This window comes from Schistocerca piceifrons, chromosome 2 (assembly GCF_021461385.2).
Source record: "Schistocerca piceifrons isolate TAMUIC-IGC-003096 chromosome 2, iqSchPice1.1, whole genome shotgun sequence".
NCBI lineage: Eukaryota > Metazoa > Arthropoda > Insecta > Orthoptera > Acrididae > Schistocerca > Schistocerca piceifrons.
The window spans coordinates 611,175,091-611,192,430 of record NC_060139.1 but is presented as its reverse complement, the minus strand read 5'-3'; the positions used below and the strand labels follow the sequence as shown (position 1 = coordinate 611,192,430).

Below are 17,340 nucleotides of genomic sequence, written 5' to 3'. Positions count from 1 at the left end.
ATGGACAGTGTCTTGAAAGGAGGATATAAGATGAACATCAACAAAAGCAAAACGAGGATAATGGAATGCAGTCGAACTAAGTCGGGTGACGCTGAGGGAATTAGATTAGGAAATGACACACTTACAGTAGTAAAGGAGTTTTGCTATTTGGGGAGCAAAATAACTGATGATGGTCGAAGTAGAGAGGATATAAAATGTAGACTGGCAATGGCAAGGAAGGCGTTTCTGAAGAAGAGAAATTTGTTAACATCGAGTATAGATTTAAGTGTCAGGAAGTCGTTTCTGAAAGTATTTGTATGGAGTGTAGCCATGTATGGAAGTGAAACATGGACAATAAATAGTTTGGACAAGAAGAGAATAGAAGCTTTCGAAATGTGGTGCTACAGAAGAATGTTGAAGATTAGATGGGTAGATCACGTAAATAATGAGGAGGTATTGAATAGGATTGGGGAGAAGAGTAGTTTGTGGCACAACTTGACTAGAAGAAGGGATCGGTTGGTAGGCCATGTCCTGAGGCATGAAGGGATCACAAATGTAGCATTGGAGGGCAGCGTGGAGGGTAAAAATCGTAGAGGGAGACCAAGAGATGAATACACTAAGCAGATTCAGAAGGATGCAGGTTGCAGTAGGTACTGGGAGAGGAAGGAGCTTTCACAGGACAGAGTAGCATGGAGAGCTGCATCAAACCAGTCTCAGGACTGAAGCAACAACAACAACAGCTTGATTGTGACTACTTCTAACATTTTGATATCATTCCCGCTTAGTTCTGCATGCTATCCTTATCCCACAGCCACCCAGGCTGTCTTTTACACCGTTTAGAAGTACTGCCAAGCATTATGTAATTTTGGCTAATCAGATCCATCCCGTGATATAATGTTGGCTCTCCAATGGCGATGCTGTGTTCCAAGACAAGAGCGCCCCTATTCACTGAGCTTTCATCGTCCAGAACTGGTTTTGTGAGCACCAGGATGAACTGTCGCATCTCCTCTGTCCACCACAGTCACCAGATCTCAATATTACTGAGCCTTTGTGGTCTCTTTGGAGAGAAGTGTGCGTAATCGCTATCCACCTCCACCATCGTTAGCTGAACTCACATACTATTTTGTAGTAAGAAAGGTATAAGATTTCCATGAAAACTATGCACAACCAAAATTTGTTCATTCCAAGACGTCTGGAAGCTGTTTTCGATACGAACGTTTTTCCTATACCGTATTAGCTATGGTAAAGTCTTGTGTTTTTGTTGCCTCCATATTTTTGTCTACCACCTGCAGGTTCCAAATAAGAGTATGTGGTGACAGGTATCAATAAGAATCATAGTGTCCGCGGTAGTCTACTACGCCAGTACCGAGTAAGCACAACAGACAATAAGTTATACACCCCCAGGAGACATCAGCTAATACCAACTAACATCACCTACATACTTGATAATGGCATGGGGAAGTGAAAGAGGGAGGGGGTGGGAGCGGAGCGTACTGTTGGAAGCTAATTGCGTGAATTTGATATAACAAGTACTTCGATTTCCTACACTACTGGCCATTAAAATTGCTACAATACGAAGATGACGTGCTACAGACGCGAAATTTACCGACAGTAAGAAGATGCTGTGATATGCAAATGATTAGCTTTTCAGAGCATTCACACAAGTTGGCGCCGGTGGCGACACCTACAACGTGCTGACATGAGGAAAGTTTCCAGCCGATTTCTCATACACAAACAGCAGTTGACCGACGTTGCTTGGTGAAACGTTGTTGTGATGCCTCGTGTAAGGTTTCCGACTTTGATAAAGGTCGGATTGTAGCCTATCGCGATTGCGGTTTATCGTATCTCGACATTGCTGCTCGCGTTGGTCGAGATCCAATGACTGTTAGCAGAATATGGAATCGGTGGGTTCAGGAGGAACGCCGTGATGGATCCCAACGGCCTCGTATCACTAGCGGTCGAGATGGCAGACATCTTATCCGCATGGCTGTAACGGATCGTGCAGCCACGTCTCGATCCCTGAGTCAACAGATTGGGACGTCTGCAAGACAACAACCATCTGCACGAACATTTCGACGACGTTTGCAGCAGCATGGACTATCAGTTCGAGGAACATGGCTGCGGTTATCCCTGACGCTACATCACAGACACGAGCGCCTGCGATGGTGTACTCAACGACGAACCTGGGTGCACGAATGGCAAAACGTCATTTTTTCGGATGAATCCAGGTTCTGTTTATAGCATCATGATGGTCTCATCCGTGTTTGGGTACATCGCGGTGAACGCACATTGGAAGCGTGTATTCGTCATCGCCATACTGGCGTATCTCCCGGCGTGATGGTATGCAGTGCCATTGGTTACACATCTCGGTAACCTCTTGTTCGCATTGACGGCACTTTGAACAGTCGACGTTACATTTCAAATGTGTTACGACCCGTGGCTCTACCCTTCATTCGATCCCTGCGAATCCCTACATTTCAGCAGGATAATGCACGACCATGTTGCAGGTCCTGTACGGGCCTTTCTGGATGCAGAAAATGTTCGACTGCTGCCCTGGCCAGTACATTATCCAGATCTCTCACCAATCTGGTCAATGGTGGCCGAGCAACTGGCTCGTCACAATACGCCAGTGACTACTCTTGATGAACTGTGGTATCGCGTTGAAGCTGCATGGGCAGCTGAACCTGTACACGGCAGGCCAGGCGTATCGAGGCCGTTATTACGGCCAGAGGTGGTTGTTCTGGGTACTGATTTCTCAGGATCTATGCACCCAAATTGCGTGAAAATGTAATCACATGTCAGTTCTAGTTTAATATATTTGTCCAATGAGTACCCGTTTATCATCTGCATTTCTTCTTGGTGTAGCAATTTTAATGGCCAGTAGTGTACATATCAGTGAAACGAAATATCGCACTAGACTAATCTTGGAGCAGTCTATAGAATGGGCACGTAGAATTCCGATTTAAAAATCATTTTAGATAAAATGGGAAACAAACTTACGCATTGCGTCGCTTGGCGTCGCATGAAACATGTGCTGAGCAGTATTTGTTTGGGCTGATACCAGTTACATGATGCAAAAACGAAATCGCAAATATCCGGCGAAACATCTGAGAAAATGCGCCCGACCACTTTGAGGAGAGACACCCGGTATATGTATATACTTTAAAAGATTAAAAAAGTAGTTACCTTCAGATTCCATTCGGGATGGTTGACCAACTGCATTTCTTCACAGGCTAGGGCAATTGCCCGCTGAAGGTCTTTGTATGTGGATGTACTCAGCTTGATGCCTGGGAACAAATCTTCAATTAACGAGATAAACAGAGGCTCATCTTCATCGACCAATTTGGACAGATTCATATCTCTGAGAACGCGCATCACACACGTGTTCTCCGAATCGTCCGGATGTGCACGTTTCTGTGCGCCCAGCGTCCTCAGGACCGACAAGATATTCCGCAAGCCAAAATCGTAGTGGACTTGCTTCGACAGCTGTTCCTCGCAGAGCTTGTAAAGCGTGTAGAATTTCCTAGACAGCACGATGTTCTCCTTGAAACCGCAACTGGCGAGCTTCACCCTGATGATGATCTGCCTGTCAGGGACCATCATCGCCACGGTGCGGAAGTTGATCTTCAGATTCTCGGGCAGTTCCTGCCGCCCAGCGTATCCGGGGTTCATAGTCAGAAAGAGCCCGAACTCCGGGTTGAGCGGCACGTTGTCGCCGTCGCTGAAGATGAACGCCGTCTTTCGCTGTTTCTTAGCAGCGAGGACGATGGCGATCTGCTGCGCTGCCACAGAGAGCACGGGCAGCTCGATCCTGTTGAACTCGTCGAAGCAGCCCCACGACCCGGACTGCGCCAGCCCCTTGAAGATTCGGCCCAGCCCGCGGAAGTCCATCTGATCGGAGCAGTTGAAGACGACGACGTACTTGCCAAGCGCCCTGCCCATGTCCTTGGTGGTCTCCGTCTTGCCCGTCCCGGCGGGCCCTGCCGGAGCTCCGCCCAGAGACATACCGATGGCCTGCGCCAGCGTGATGTAACACCTGTCCGTGAGCGGCGTGATCACCAGCCTCTCAGTGCAACCGAGGAACTCGTTCTGGTAAATGAAGTCCACGTCCGTTATTTTCACTATGCACTCGTCCGTGTCCTCGTAAAAGTAGAACCGCGCCTGCTTCAGCCATTCGAAGTCGGTGATGATCCGTACCCGCATCTTGACGAGGGCGTCGAAGATGTCGCGTTGATGTAGATGAATGGTCACCAGCGTCTCGTACATAACGCGTTGATACTTGGTGAGATCCTTTATGGTCTGCTCGATGATCAAGTTCAGTAGGTCTAGGAAAGCTTGGTTCGTAGCACGCATGATGTTTCTGTCCACTCTGGAAAGCTTAATGGCATTCTCTGCCTCTCTGGTCCAATACATTTGGATGCCTAGCAGCCCAACCTGTAAAAAAAATTGTATCAATATAATCGAAACGGCAGAGCTGCAGCATTAAATTATTATTTTTTGAGGTGCTTCCAGACTTTCAGCCGAGATGACGTTCCCACTCCATGCACAGTATTTAAATGACTGATCCACTTGTCTTCATCAGATTATACGAGTTGAGCTGTCTGTGAAGTGCTATTGGTGATGCCCCGCAAAATGGAAACAACTCGACAGAACACCCGGAAGCACACCATTAAACACTACGTTTGTTGTTACATCCAGAAAGTCGTTTCGATACGGCCATAAATACGACGAAAACGATCGTTCTCTCGATATATAAATCGAAATGATACGGTAATTGTAGATCTACTGTTTAGCATATGTTGGTGTATGCTTGAACTGAGTCTGCAGCTGTATAATCCATTTTGTAAGGGAAGAACACTCACCAAAGAGCAACGATTTTTCTTTGGACTTTATTCGCAGGCCTCTGGGAAACTTCTGTGCAATAAAAGAAAAAGTTATTATGTCAATAGACAGGCAGAAAATACACATATTTTTTCTTTTTCAAACAACATATTCCTTGTATTGTTAATAAGCGTATTAATATCATATTATGCCAAGCCCTAAAATAAGTTTCACTAACTGCAAATCATGATAAGATTTTAAATTTTCATTTCGTCACAATTAAATGTTCAAATTATTAAAAAGCGTACCCGCTGTATATTGAAACCGACTCAGAGAGAAAACCGTAAAAAAAAGAAAAAAGAAGGCGCGTTCCAGATGACGCCAGGTTTGCCTGAATACATTAAGGTGCCAAAGTCGTGGGACAGAGATATTAAGAACCTTCAACATCGCAGCGCGTCAGCAATCGTTGGTTAATATATTAAAAAACTAAAAACCCGCCTCGATTGCGAAAAAAGCACCTAGTGTTAACTCAGGTTTCGGCGTAGATAATTACATCTTCTTCAGAACAACAATAAAACCCACAAGGGCCTAAGAAGAGCTTTGTCAATGATTAAAAGAACACCATAGCTATACATTTATAAACGAAAAAGAAATGGAAAACACAAACAGTACATATGTACAAAGTCAAAACCACTACTTAACTTAATAGTGTACGCTCCACCTCACACCGGCCTATGTTCGATGGGCCGTGAGCGTACACTATTAAGTTAAGTAGTGGTTTTGACTTTGTACATATGTACTGTTTGTGTTTTCCTTTTCTTTTTCGTTTATAAATGTATAGCTATGGTGTTCTTTTAATCATTGACAAAGTTCTTCTTAGGCACTTGTGGGTTTTATTGTTGTTCTGAAGAAGGTGTAGTTATCTACGCCGAAACCTGGGTTAACACTAGGTGCTTTTTTCGCAATCGAGGCGGGTTTTTAGTTTTTTAATACAGAGATATGTGCATATGCAAATAGCGATGGCATCGCTTAAGAAAGGTACTGGAAGGTAGTACATTGGAGGAGCTGTGATTTGAAATCAGGTGCTTCATGTGAAACGATTATGGGCGCACCACGGGAACTGACAGACTCTGAACGCGAAATGATCGTAAACCGTCAGGGTGTTCAATATTCCAAAATCCATAGTGTCAAGAATGTTCTGAGAATACGTAGTATCAGGCATTACCTCTCACTACGGGTAGCTCAGTGGCCGACAGCCTTCGCTTAACGACCTAGAGCAGCGGCGTTTGCATAGACTTATCAGTGCTAACAGAGAAGCAACACTGCATGAAAGAAAAGCAGATATCGATGTGGGACGTAACACGAACGAATCCAATGGGAGGGAGCGGTGAAATTTGGCGTTAATGGGCTATGGCAGCAGAAGACGGACGCGAGTGCCTTTGCTAAAAGCACGACATCGCCTGCTGAGCCTCTTCTGGTCTCATGACGATATTGGTTGAACTCTAGACGGTTGGAAAACAGTGGCCGGATCAGATGAGTCCCGATTTCAGTTGGTAAGATCTGATGTTAGGGTTCGAGTGTGGCGCGGACCCCACGAAGACGTGGGAAGTGTTTAATGGAATGGACTAGTTCGTCTGGTCCAACTGAACCGGTCATTGACCAGAAATGGTTACGTTCGGCTGCTTGGAGACAATTTGCAGCCAATCACTAACTTCATGTTCCCAAGCAACGATGGAATTTTTTATGTATGACAGTGCGCCATGTCAGAACATTCTATCAATTCGAGCGAATGATTTAGCCGCTCAGATTACCCGACATGAATCTCATCGAACATTTATGGTACATACTCTAGAGGTCGGTTCGCGAACGAAATCCTGAACCGGCGACACTTTCGCGATTATGGACGGCTATAGAGGCAGCAGGGCTCAGTACTTGTGCAGGAGGCTCCCAACGATTCGCTGGGTTCATGCCACGTCGAGTTGCTGCGCTATGATCCGACACGCTATTAGGAGGTATCTCATGATTTTTCTCAACCTCAGTATATGTACTGTAGCTTGTGGCACATCATTACAGCAAAAGGTTGTGCACATCGTACTACAACGTTGTGCCAGTAATCATAGACATAATCAGACATGTGAATTGTATGTACCATTACCAAGATATACAATGAAAAGAGTTGGCTTTGAATTTGAAATTGTATGACATATTCAGGTATCATCTGTAATGTGGATTATCTTTCTTTCCAGTTGTCTTTCTATATCTTTTTAATGTGTTGTGAAAACATTTTTTAACATTTTGAATATTTTAAATGGGATGAATTCAGAATCTAATTTACTATGATGTGCTGCTGGTGAAACCTTCTTTGGGGTTGGCGTAGTATGACATTCGTACCCTTATTTACAATATCAAGAATATATTACGGAAAAAACAACTATACTTGTGTTTTTTAGATAACAACTTTCTCCTTCATTATGCAACATTGATAATCCGAATGTTTCCGAAAGCAGTCTGCGAATAAAATCCAAGAAAAATTTAGTTGTTCGATGGACCTTCTTCCCCTTCAAAATATTCATTATATATTGAGAATTATTGACAACTAGAACTAACGTAAGACACTTTTCATTCTGTGAGGTAGATTTTTTTATTCCTGCGCTACAGAGGAGTGCTGCCTGTATTTGGAACCAACAAGTGACAGTCATCTGCGCATTATTTATTGATTTACAATTTATTGTACCACATATGTTATACGAATTTTTGTATCTAATGTGAAATACAACACTCAGAAGCAGTTATGACAAACAACAGAAACAGCAGCACCTACAGCATAAAAAACGCTACAAACGAGGTCAATTCATCACTCGATAAGTTATGGTGCAGTTTTATCTTTAATTTTATAAAATGATTTTAGATGCCTCCTACGTAATCTGATTTCTTTCAGAAACAGTGACCCAGTCTTTCGGCAAGTCTTGTATTCCCTTAAAAGGCCATCTTTGTTGACCTGTCTGATTACTTGGATAACTGCACCAGAAGTCTTGTCAATGCTGTAAAAAATTTCCCTCGTAGTGGTTTCCTGGGTTTTGGAAATAAATCAAAGTATGGCGGGCTTATGCCTCAGGACTGTTGACTGGATGGGGAAGGGTTTCCCATGCATAATTCTCCGAAACTCTGGCACCTGTTCAGCAATATGTGGTCGTATGTTATCGTGTAGAATGAGCACTCCAACAGCGGATGTGCCGGCCGGTGTGGCCGAACGGTTCTAGGCGCTTGTCTGGAACCGCGTACCGCTACGGTCGGAGGTTCGAATCCTGCCTCGGGCATGGATGTGTGTAATGACCTTAGGTTAGTTAGGTTTAAGTAGGTCTAAGTTCTAGGGGACTGATGACCTCAGATGTTAAGTCCCATAGTGCTCAGAGCCATCCATTTGAACCATTTGAACAGCGGATGTGTCGCATCTTCTTTGGCGAATAATCATCTTCACCTTGACTTTACACAGTTGGCGATGGCACGTTTTGGCCGAAGATATTCAGGCTCTTCTTACTGGGAAGACTGACATTACGGTTCTAGCTCAAAATCTCGAATACATGTGCATTTACGGAAACAGTCCTATTTAAAAACAAATCTTCCTCTGTCTCATAGTGTAGAAAAGGAATTATTATGCGATTCTCTTGTGATTCGCATTTAGATAGTCACTCAGATGGTGAGGTAATCCACAGTGCAGCGGCTTTTCTGTAGTTTCTCGGTTATGATTTTGAACGCCGTAGAGAAACGTGTTTGTTTCATCTGTTAATTTCTCCCCATGTTATGAGTCGATCTTCTTGCAAAATATCGTCAATAGCGACGGCGGAACTCTAGTATGTTGCACTCAGCGGCAGCCGACTCCTTGGATTGTCTTCGGTACTTCTTTTGTCTTCGTGGAAACCGGAAGCCCACAATAACACTGTGCTTCGATCCCCATAAACTTCAGTTAGGGCCCATCTATAATGACCTCGTTGTCGACGGGAGCGTTGTGAATTTCGATAGGTGTTTATGCCTGAAAACTTTCAATTGACCACTGGTCAAAAGTTGAGAAATAGTAGTCGTATTTGGTTGCCAAAAGTATTTTACCTGGGCTGTTCAATAAAGAATGACGATTTTTTTGATATCATACCCTTCACCATATTCGTAATTTTGATGGTCCTTTTCGAAATAGTCTCCTTTGGACGCGATGGACGTGTACTTATGTTACTGCCAGTCTGCAGTGGCATGCTGTGAATCATTTGTTGAAGGGTTTTTCAGAATCGCCTCCGCAGCCACCACTACTGATGCTAGAAAATGCCTTGCCTCCCACGAAGATGTTTCTTCGCTTTATGGAAAAGAAAAAGTCGCACTGGACTGTGTTTGCACTATAGGTACGGTGAGGAATGCCCTTCATATTCATTTTTGCAAGATATTCGCTAACAATATTTGGAAGATGCGTTCGCGCATTACAGAGGTGCAGCATCCAGCCTGTTTCAGGTTATTCCTGTAGCATTGTCCAGTTACTGCTACTACGGCCTAACCAGCTTATCGTCACCGAAAACGTTTGTCGAGTTAAAGTTATAGGTTATGTGGTCTGACCGGCAATCCCTGAGCGTACAAGCCGGGACAAACACTTCGTACGCAAAACACATTTTTGGACATATGGAAATGTATATACAGGAATGCATTACATATTAATTATTATTATTATTGCGTGCCGTTCGGTTTCATTTTTAAAGATATTCTCTCTTCATTCCCGCAGCCATCCTTATCCCAACGACTACACTTATTCCAAATATTGTGATTATGTAACCTATGGAAGTGCGAAAGTTTCACACGGGTCCCTTCGTCTTCCTCTGCATGCAGACGTTTGGGTGAATGTCCTTTTGTTCGGGAATCAGCAGTCGTGAAACCTACCGAGCACAATATGTCTCACGTGTAAATTTTCTATCCTCAAATTGTGGATGGCACCCAATGAAATTTTCAGGAAGTGTTTGTAAAGTTATACGTCGATCCTCTCTCACAATGACAGCAGCGGTGTTAATGTTTTCTTCCGTAAGACTAGCAACTGGAGCGCCTGCTCCACCTACCTCCGCGGTTTATTGTCTCCCCTCTCTAAAAAATTTAAAGCATCTTCGATCTGTACTGTAAAGAGGAACAGACTCCCCCTAGCCCTCTTGTAACACTCCATAGGTCTCAGCGAAACATGCCTCTAAACATGCCTCCGGGATACTGTACGGTGATTAAAATTTGAGCATTGAGCGAACTTATTACCAGTATTTTTACTACAGAAAAAAAACCATTCGTGCGAATGAAGGATGGTGTGAGTATTTGATGGCTACTGGGTTTTTCTAACGTTACTGGAAATTTTCAGGTGTAGATCGCAACACAGCATGCCCAGAGGACGTGTACGTGCAGCTTACCACCATTCGTCGGCTTAGAGATGCAATTATGGTATGAGGGACGTGGGAGACCGGATAGAGAGTTAGACATAGCGCAGTGAGTGCAGAACGAGAAATGATGACGTGGACTCAGGACAACAGTGTGCAGGAAGTGTGGCTCGGATTCTTCCGGAAGAACTACACCAGGAGAAGGTCCTAGCCTTGTTTGATTGGCTCTGACAAATAGACGAGTGACAACAGCTGATATCCGGGAAGATGTTACAGTCGATTCGTCACCACAAACCGTAGCGGACAGGTTACTTGAAGCTGAGTTGATATCTCGAGTTGTCCTGCATCACTTACCGCTGAAACCATACCGCAGATTACAGAGGCTTATTCGAGTACGCTGCTTGACAACTGCTAAGGAACAGAGACGTGATTGGACAGGAATAATCACAGGGAATGATGGACGACATGAAACACAGTACTCGCGTAACAGAGGCAGAGTTTATAACAAAAAATGGTAGAGATTTCACCACAAGGGAAAGCAGGGAAACAGACATAGAAAGCGTACTTGTTTGATACAGGTCAGACTCCCATCATAAAGATTGATAACGGAGTCTTAGTAAGAAATAGGCCCTCCTCGGGCAATAAAGCACATTTTGCACTTGTTATTCATTCTGGCTACCACACTGTTGAGGAGTCCTTGGGAAATATTGTACCACTCCTCTCTCAAGGCTGTTTTCAGTTCTTGCACGGTTCAGAGAGAGGGTGTTCGTTGAGAAACACGTCTCTATCTCAGGCATCCTCTATATGGTTTAGGTTCGGGGAGTATACATGGCATTCCATACGTTCCATATCTTCACTTTGCGCTGGTGATATGTGGGCGGGCAGTGTCGTCCATAAATAAAAAGTGGGCACCTACCGCACGTCTAAACAAACGAGCATGATACAGAATTATCTCCCTGTAATATCGCTGTACTGTAACGGTACTTCTCGCAAACTGGTGTACGGACATTGTGCATAGTGCTTGCCTGCACCTAACGCCTAGGTTATGCCGATGACGTTCAGGAATGTTCTGTGGTGTGTAAAGTGTTCCCTTCTCTGTCCACATTAACTGGTGGCCAGAATCACTTGCCACAGTGAAGCGGGATTCGACGGAGAACATCATTCTGGACCACTGATGCTGACCCCAACTAACATTCTCCGAACACCAAAGAACTCTTTCTCGACGATGGCGTGGTTGAAGTGGGGTACATTTAACAGGCTTCCGAGTATACGAACCAGCCCGGTTTAATCGCCTCGAAGTGGTTCTCGCAGAGAGAGCGGCTACAAAGTCTGCAGCTATTGGCCGAGGAGTGTATTCCTTTTCGCCACTGGGGATGCGTAGCGATTCTCTTGAGCTTTGGTGGTCCGTCTATGACCACTGGCACGCTTTCGCATAACATTTCCAACTTCAGTGGCCTTTTCTGATAGCGAGATGACACTTCCGGACACGCCCATTACCTAGGCCATAGTACTGACACATTGACCGACTTCGAGCCTTCCAACTGCTCATCCACGATCGTAAGCACTCAAATGATGTCCTGCAGATCTGTCTTCGTACCACATGGAATACCACACTAATCGGTTCTACAACAATCTTCGTCAAACACTGTTCGGCATGAACTGTTGAATGCATACAGAGCATTAGACGACAGGCGTTGCTCCGGCTAACACGTCCCGCCCTCTATATTTTTGACTGTCTGCAGCTAACACGTCCCGCCCTCTATATTTTTTACTGTCACTGGTTGGATGTTCTTTAGCTATTGTCGGTTGCTCTGTAGGAATTTGTAGTTGTTCCTTAGCAAGTGCCAGTTGTTCCTTAGTAGCTGTCGAGCAGTGTATAACCAGAGTCAACAGGTATACAGGAAATGTACTCGCAACTGCGGGTATGAACCACCATGAGCTGTATGTTAGAATCACGACAATGGAAATCTGTGCCAGAGTTGGACTCGAACCCAGATTTCCCGCTTTAAGCGAACGGTCGCCTTAGCCGCTTTGGCTATCCCTGCGCGAATCACAGCCAGATCCAAACTTCCATATGTCGTCGTCCATGTATCATAACCTGCACTCATGCGTTACCTATATTCCAGTCCAGGAAGGACATATTTATTGAGAGTCGAGGGCTTGATACTGACGAGTAAATACGAAACAGAAGTGCCTTTGTCATTAAGAAGTACAATGCAATGTTCCATCGGACATACGTGCATGTTTACAACTGAAGGTTGTAGCCGAATCGGTTAAGGTGACTACATGCATGAAGCAGGAAATCAGGGTTCGAGTCCCGATCCGGTACAGATTTTCATTGCGTCATTCCAATGTACAGCCGATGGTTTTTCATATCGCAGTTGCAAATACATTTCCTGTACTTCTTGACGACTGCAGTCGCAGCAGTGCCTGCTCCTTGGGACGTGCATGTATGTCCGAAAGAACATTGCAACGTACTTCTTAATAACACAGGCACTGCTCATTCGTGTCAACAGGGACATTTTGCCGCATTCTGTGGTGTTCAGTGACAAGTCTCGCTTATATTTGTGGCGATCAGATCGACGCTAAAGTGTCCGTAGACGACCTGGTGGGCAGTCACAGGTGGCAGCGATTCCCGTGACCCACGCCTCTCCATATCTTGGAATCATAGTGTGGAGAGATGTTGAATAAGACAACGGGACTGATTTGATAATTGTTGAATGGAGGCTGAATGCTCGCCAGTGTGTGGCAAGAGTGATAAACCATACCCTCACGAAGTACCAAACGACAAATTTGTGCAGGATACTTAATGGTCCCACACTGCAGTTCACACAACAAATGCCTTGAGTAATACTCAGATCTTCGATTGGCCTTCCTGGCCCCATTATTTGTCTTCTATAGAGCATGTATTTTGGAAATTTGTGGCAAGTTCTTACGGGACCAAACAGCTAAGGTCATCGGTCCCAGACTTACACACTACTTAATCTAACTTAAACTAACTTACACTAAGGGAAACACACACACCTATGCCCGAGGGAGGACTCGAAACTCTGACGGGAGGAGCCGCGCGAACCGAGGCAAGGCGCCTTAGACCGCACTGTATAGAGCATGTTTAGGATGCTATGTGGAGATGTACCCATGTATATATTGGGGGGGAGGTGGGGGGGGGGGGGTTAAAATTGTCGAAGGAGACCAAGAGATTCAGGAAGATATAGGTTGCAGTAGTTACTCGGCTATATATACTGGAAAAATGAATACCTGGGCAATGCTGCGTTTGTCATATTTTTATATATGAATATGACAAACCCGGCATTCCCAGGTATTCATTTTTCCAATATCCTTTTAGAAACGGAAACAAAAGGAACTGTATTTGTAGTATAATATAGAAAGAATTTCATTTCCCTGTATTAGTGAAAACACCTGATTCGCGATTTCCTAAACGTCTCTATGGCAACGCCTCTTCATAGCTCTGTAGACGGCTATTGTTTTCGCCTACAGCCGTTTGCACTTCGCAGTTGAAAGCTGTCAAAAGGGCTGCCAAGTTTCAGGGATTTCCGAAAGTTGTCTCGATTGTAGGAGTGTCTTTGTAGTAAAGTATAAATGTATTAAAACTTGATGGGTGATGCGGCACTTTTTTCACGCATCTCCGTGTTTTGACGTTATATCTCCTGAACTATGTGCCGTACAATGATATATTTGTGTAGGTACATTCAGCAGCATATGTGGATACTGTCTGCGAAATACGTTCATGCATGATGTGGCAGTTTTTCAGGCATCTCATTGCTTATGACGTCAAATATCCTGATCTATGTGTAATACAATTATATAATTTTGTAGATACAGTCAGCAGCATGTATGGGTATCGTCTGCAAAATGAGTTTCAAACAGAATTAGTAGTAAAGAAGCAATAAATTTAACTGTATATACAATGCGCCAGCGTCTCGCGATTCTCATTGTTTATGACGTCATATCTTCTGAACTGTGATACGATAGGTAGGTGTTCTTATCGTCACAGCGATTATTGCTGACAGTGAGGTGCATGTGTATCAAGTTCGGTTGAAATCCGAGGAGATGTGGAACACATACATACATCCATTTTTATAGTATGTATAGATGATGAAATCTACTGTTGATACTGAAAGAGCAGGCTGTAATATGGGCCACGAAATTGAGTGAAATTTCAAAATCCCTCACACAGAAACTGAGCACTGACGTTAAAAAATTATGAGTACATATTTGACAAATCACACATAAGGATCATAAAAAAGCAATAGCAAGCAGCCAGCACGTGTGGACGTTCTTGCACTGATCGCCGGATTCGGAAAGTTAGTAGCTGTATAGAATGTAGGGCTTGGAACTGTGAGGCTGCATACCTGAGAGGGGAACCGCCTCGTCATTTCGAGGAAGTCATACTCAGGATCGTTGAGATAGGCGTAGCAGGCGGCGATGATCTGGCCCAGCGAGTTCTTCTGTTCGTTGAGGAGCGCTCCCAGCCACAACTCCACTCCGCCCACACACACCACCTCGTGCTCCAGCGTGATTTGCTCGCCTTCTCGCGACTTCACCGCGATCAGGCGATCGTAATCTCTCTCGTGGAACACCGCCTACCAAAATTAAAATTAAAAATTGACTTAGTGTCCACCTTTCAATCAGGCTCACGGCTGTGAAAGTAAAGACTAAATTGTAATCGTGCAAGTATTAGTTTCGGTCTTCATTTCGAAGACTGGTGTAATGCAGCAGTGCATGATAGTCTATCCTGTGCAAATCTCTTCATCTCTGTACATCTACTATAAACTGCACCCATCTGAACCGCTTATTATATTCGAACCTTGGGCTCTCTCCACAGTTTTTATATCCAAAATTTCCCTCCCTTACCAAACTGGCGATACTTTGAAGCTTCATGATATGTCGTACCAGCTGATGTCTCCTTTTAGTCACATTATGGCATAAATTTCTGTTTTCGTCAGTCCTTCCTATCTATCCTTCAACATTCTTCTGTAGTACGAAATTTCAAAAACTTCTGTTCTCTTATTTTCTGAACTGTCTACCGCATGTGTTTCACTTCCGTACGCTTAATTTCCATGTTAGAGCTAATTTTAGTTTCGTCAGTATGTACTGTACTTCCTCGATTCACCGCCAGTTGGCCCAATTGAAGGAAGGTAATGTTGACTTCGGTGCTTGTGTTGACACGCGACTCAATGCTCTACAGTACTAGCATCAAGCACATCAGTACGTAGCAGCAACAGGTTAGTGTTCATCACGAAAGTGGTTTTGCAGACAGTGCAATGTTTACAAATGCGGAGTTGGCAGATGCCCATTTGATGTATGGATTAGCACGGCGCAATAGCCCTGGCGCGGTACGTTTGTATCGAGACAGATTTCCAGAACGAAGGTGTCCCGACAGGAAGACGTTCGAAGCAATTGATCGGCGTCTTAGGGAGCACAGAACATTCCACCCTATGACTCGCGACTGGGGAAGACTTAGAACGACGAGGACACCTGCAATGGACGAGGCAATGATTCGTGCAGTTGACGATAACCCTAATGTCAGCGTCAGAGAAGTTGCTGCTGTACAAGGTAACGTTGACCACGTCACTGTATGGAGAGTGCTACGGGAGAACCAGTTGTTTCCGTACCATGTACAGCGTGTGCAGGCACTATCAGCAGCTGATTGGCCTCCACGGGTACACTTCTGCGAATGGTTCATCCAACAATGTGTCAATCCCCATTTCAGTGCAAATGTTCTCTTTACGGATGAGGCTTCATTCCAACGTGATCAAATTGTAAATTTTCACAACCAACATGTGTGGGTTGACGAGAATCCGCACGCAATTGTGCAATCACGTCGTCAACCCAGATTTTCTGTGAACGTTTGGGCAGGCATTGTTGGTGATGTCTTGATTGGGCCCCATGTTCTTCCACCTACGCTCAATGGAGCACGTTATCATGATTTCATACAGGATACTCTACCTGTGCTGCTAGAACATGTGCCTTTACAAGTACGACACAACATGTGGTTCGTCACGCTGGTACGTTCTGTTGCTGCCATGGTTAATGTGATTTGAAGAGAAGTAATAAAATGAGCTCTAACATGGAAAGTAAGCGTTTCCGGAAACATGTCCACGTAACATCTTTTCTTTATTTGTGTGTGAGGAATGTTTCCTGAAAGTTTGGCCGTACCTTTCTGTAACACCCTGTATATGGTATACAGGTTTTCCACACGTAGAACTCGTCAAGAAATTACGAAAATTGTTCCTGCGCTGCTGTTTTAATTATATATCAATGAATGGTGTCTGTTCTTTCGAACATGTCCGGGAGAACAGACACCATGCATTCATTTATAACTGATTCACCTCGATGGGCAATGAAACCAAAACAGTCAATGCCGATGCACAGTTACGTTCGACCTCCAGTGAGAATCTACAGGAAGCGCTAAAAAAACTGGTACAGGCAGGCGTATTCAAATACAGAGATATGTAAACAGACAGAATAAGGCGCTGCGGTCGACAATGCCTGTACAAGACAACATGCGTCTGGCGCAGTTGTTAGTTCGGTTACTGCTACTACATTGGCAGGTTTTCAATATTTAAGTGAGTTCGAACGTGGTGTTATATTCTATTCCGACATGCCTGCGGCCGGAAAAAGATCCTGCAAGAATGAGATCACGACAACTGAAGAGAATCGTCCAGCGTGACAGAATTGCAACTCTTCCGCAAATTGCTGCAGATTTCAATTCTGGGCCATCAACAAATGTCAGCGTGCGAACCATTCAACGAAACATCATCGATATGGGCTTTCAAAGCCGGAGGTCCACTCGTGTATCCTTGATGACTGCACGACATAAAGCTTTACGCATCGCCAGGGCCCGTCACCACCGACATTGGACTGTTGATGACTGTAATCATGTTGCATGGTCGGACGAGTCTCGTTTCAAATTGTACCGAGCAGATTGACGTATTCTGGTATGGAGTCCATGGGCCCTGCATGTCACTAGGGGACTGTTCAAGCTGGTGGAGGCCCTGTAGTGGTGCGAGACGTGTGCAGTTGAGTCATATGGGACACCTGCTACGTCTAGATATGACGGACAGGTGACACGTACGTAAGCGTCCTGTCTGATCGCCTGCATCCATTCATGCCCATTGTGCTTTCCGAC

General features: G+C 44.6%; 1 protein-coding gene across 1 annotated transcript in view; it reads right to left on the bottom strand.

Annotated features, from left to right (window-relative positions):
• Positions 1-17,340, bottom strand: part of LOC124775662 (dynein axonemal heavy chain 8-like) — a 605,208-nt gene that overhangs the window by 304,554 nt on the left and 283,314 nt on the right. The window contains exons 23-24 of the mRNA XM_047250489.1: positions 14,561-14,791; positions 3,166-4,413 (exon numbers count right to left, since the gene is read on the bottom strand). Of these exons, the coding sequence (XP_047106445.1) occupies positions 3,166-4,413; positions 14,561-14,791 (1,479 nt within the window). The remainder of the gene's footprint in view (positions 1-3,165; positions 4,414-14,560; positions 14,792-17,340) is intronic.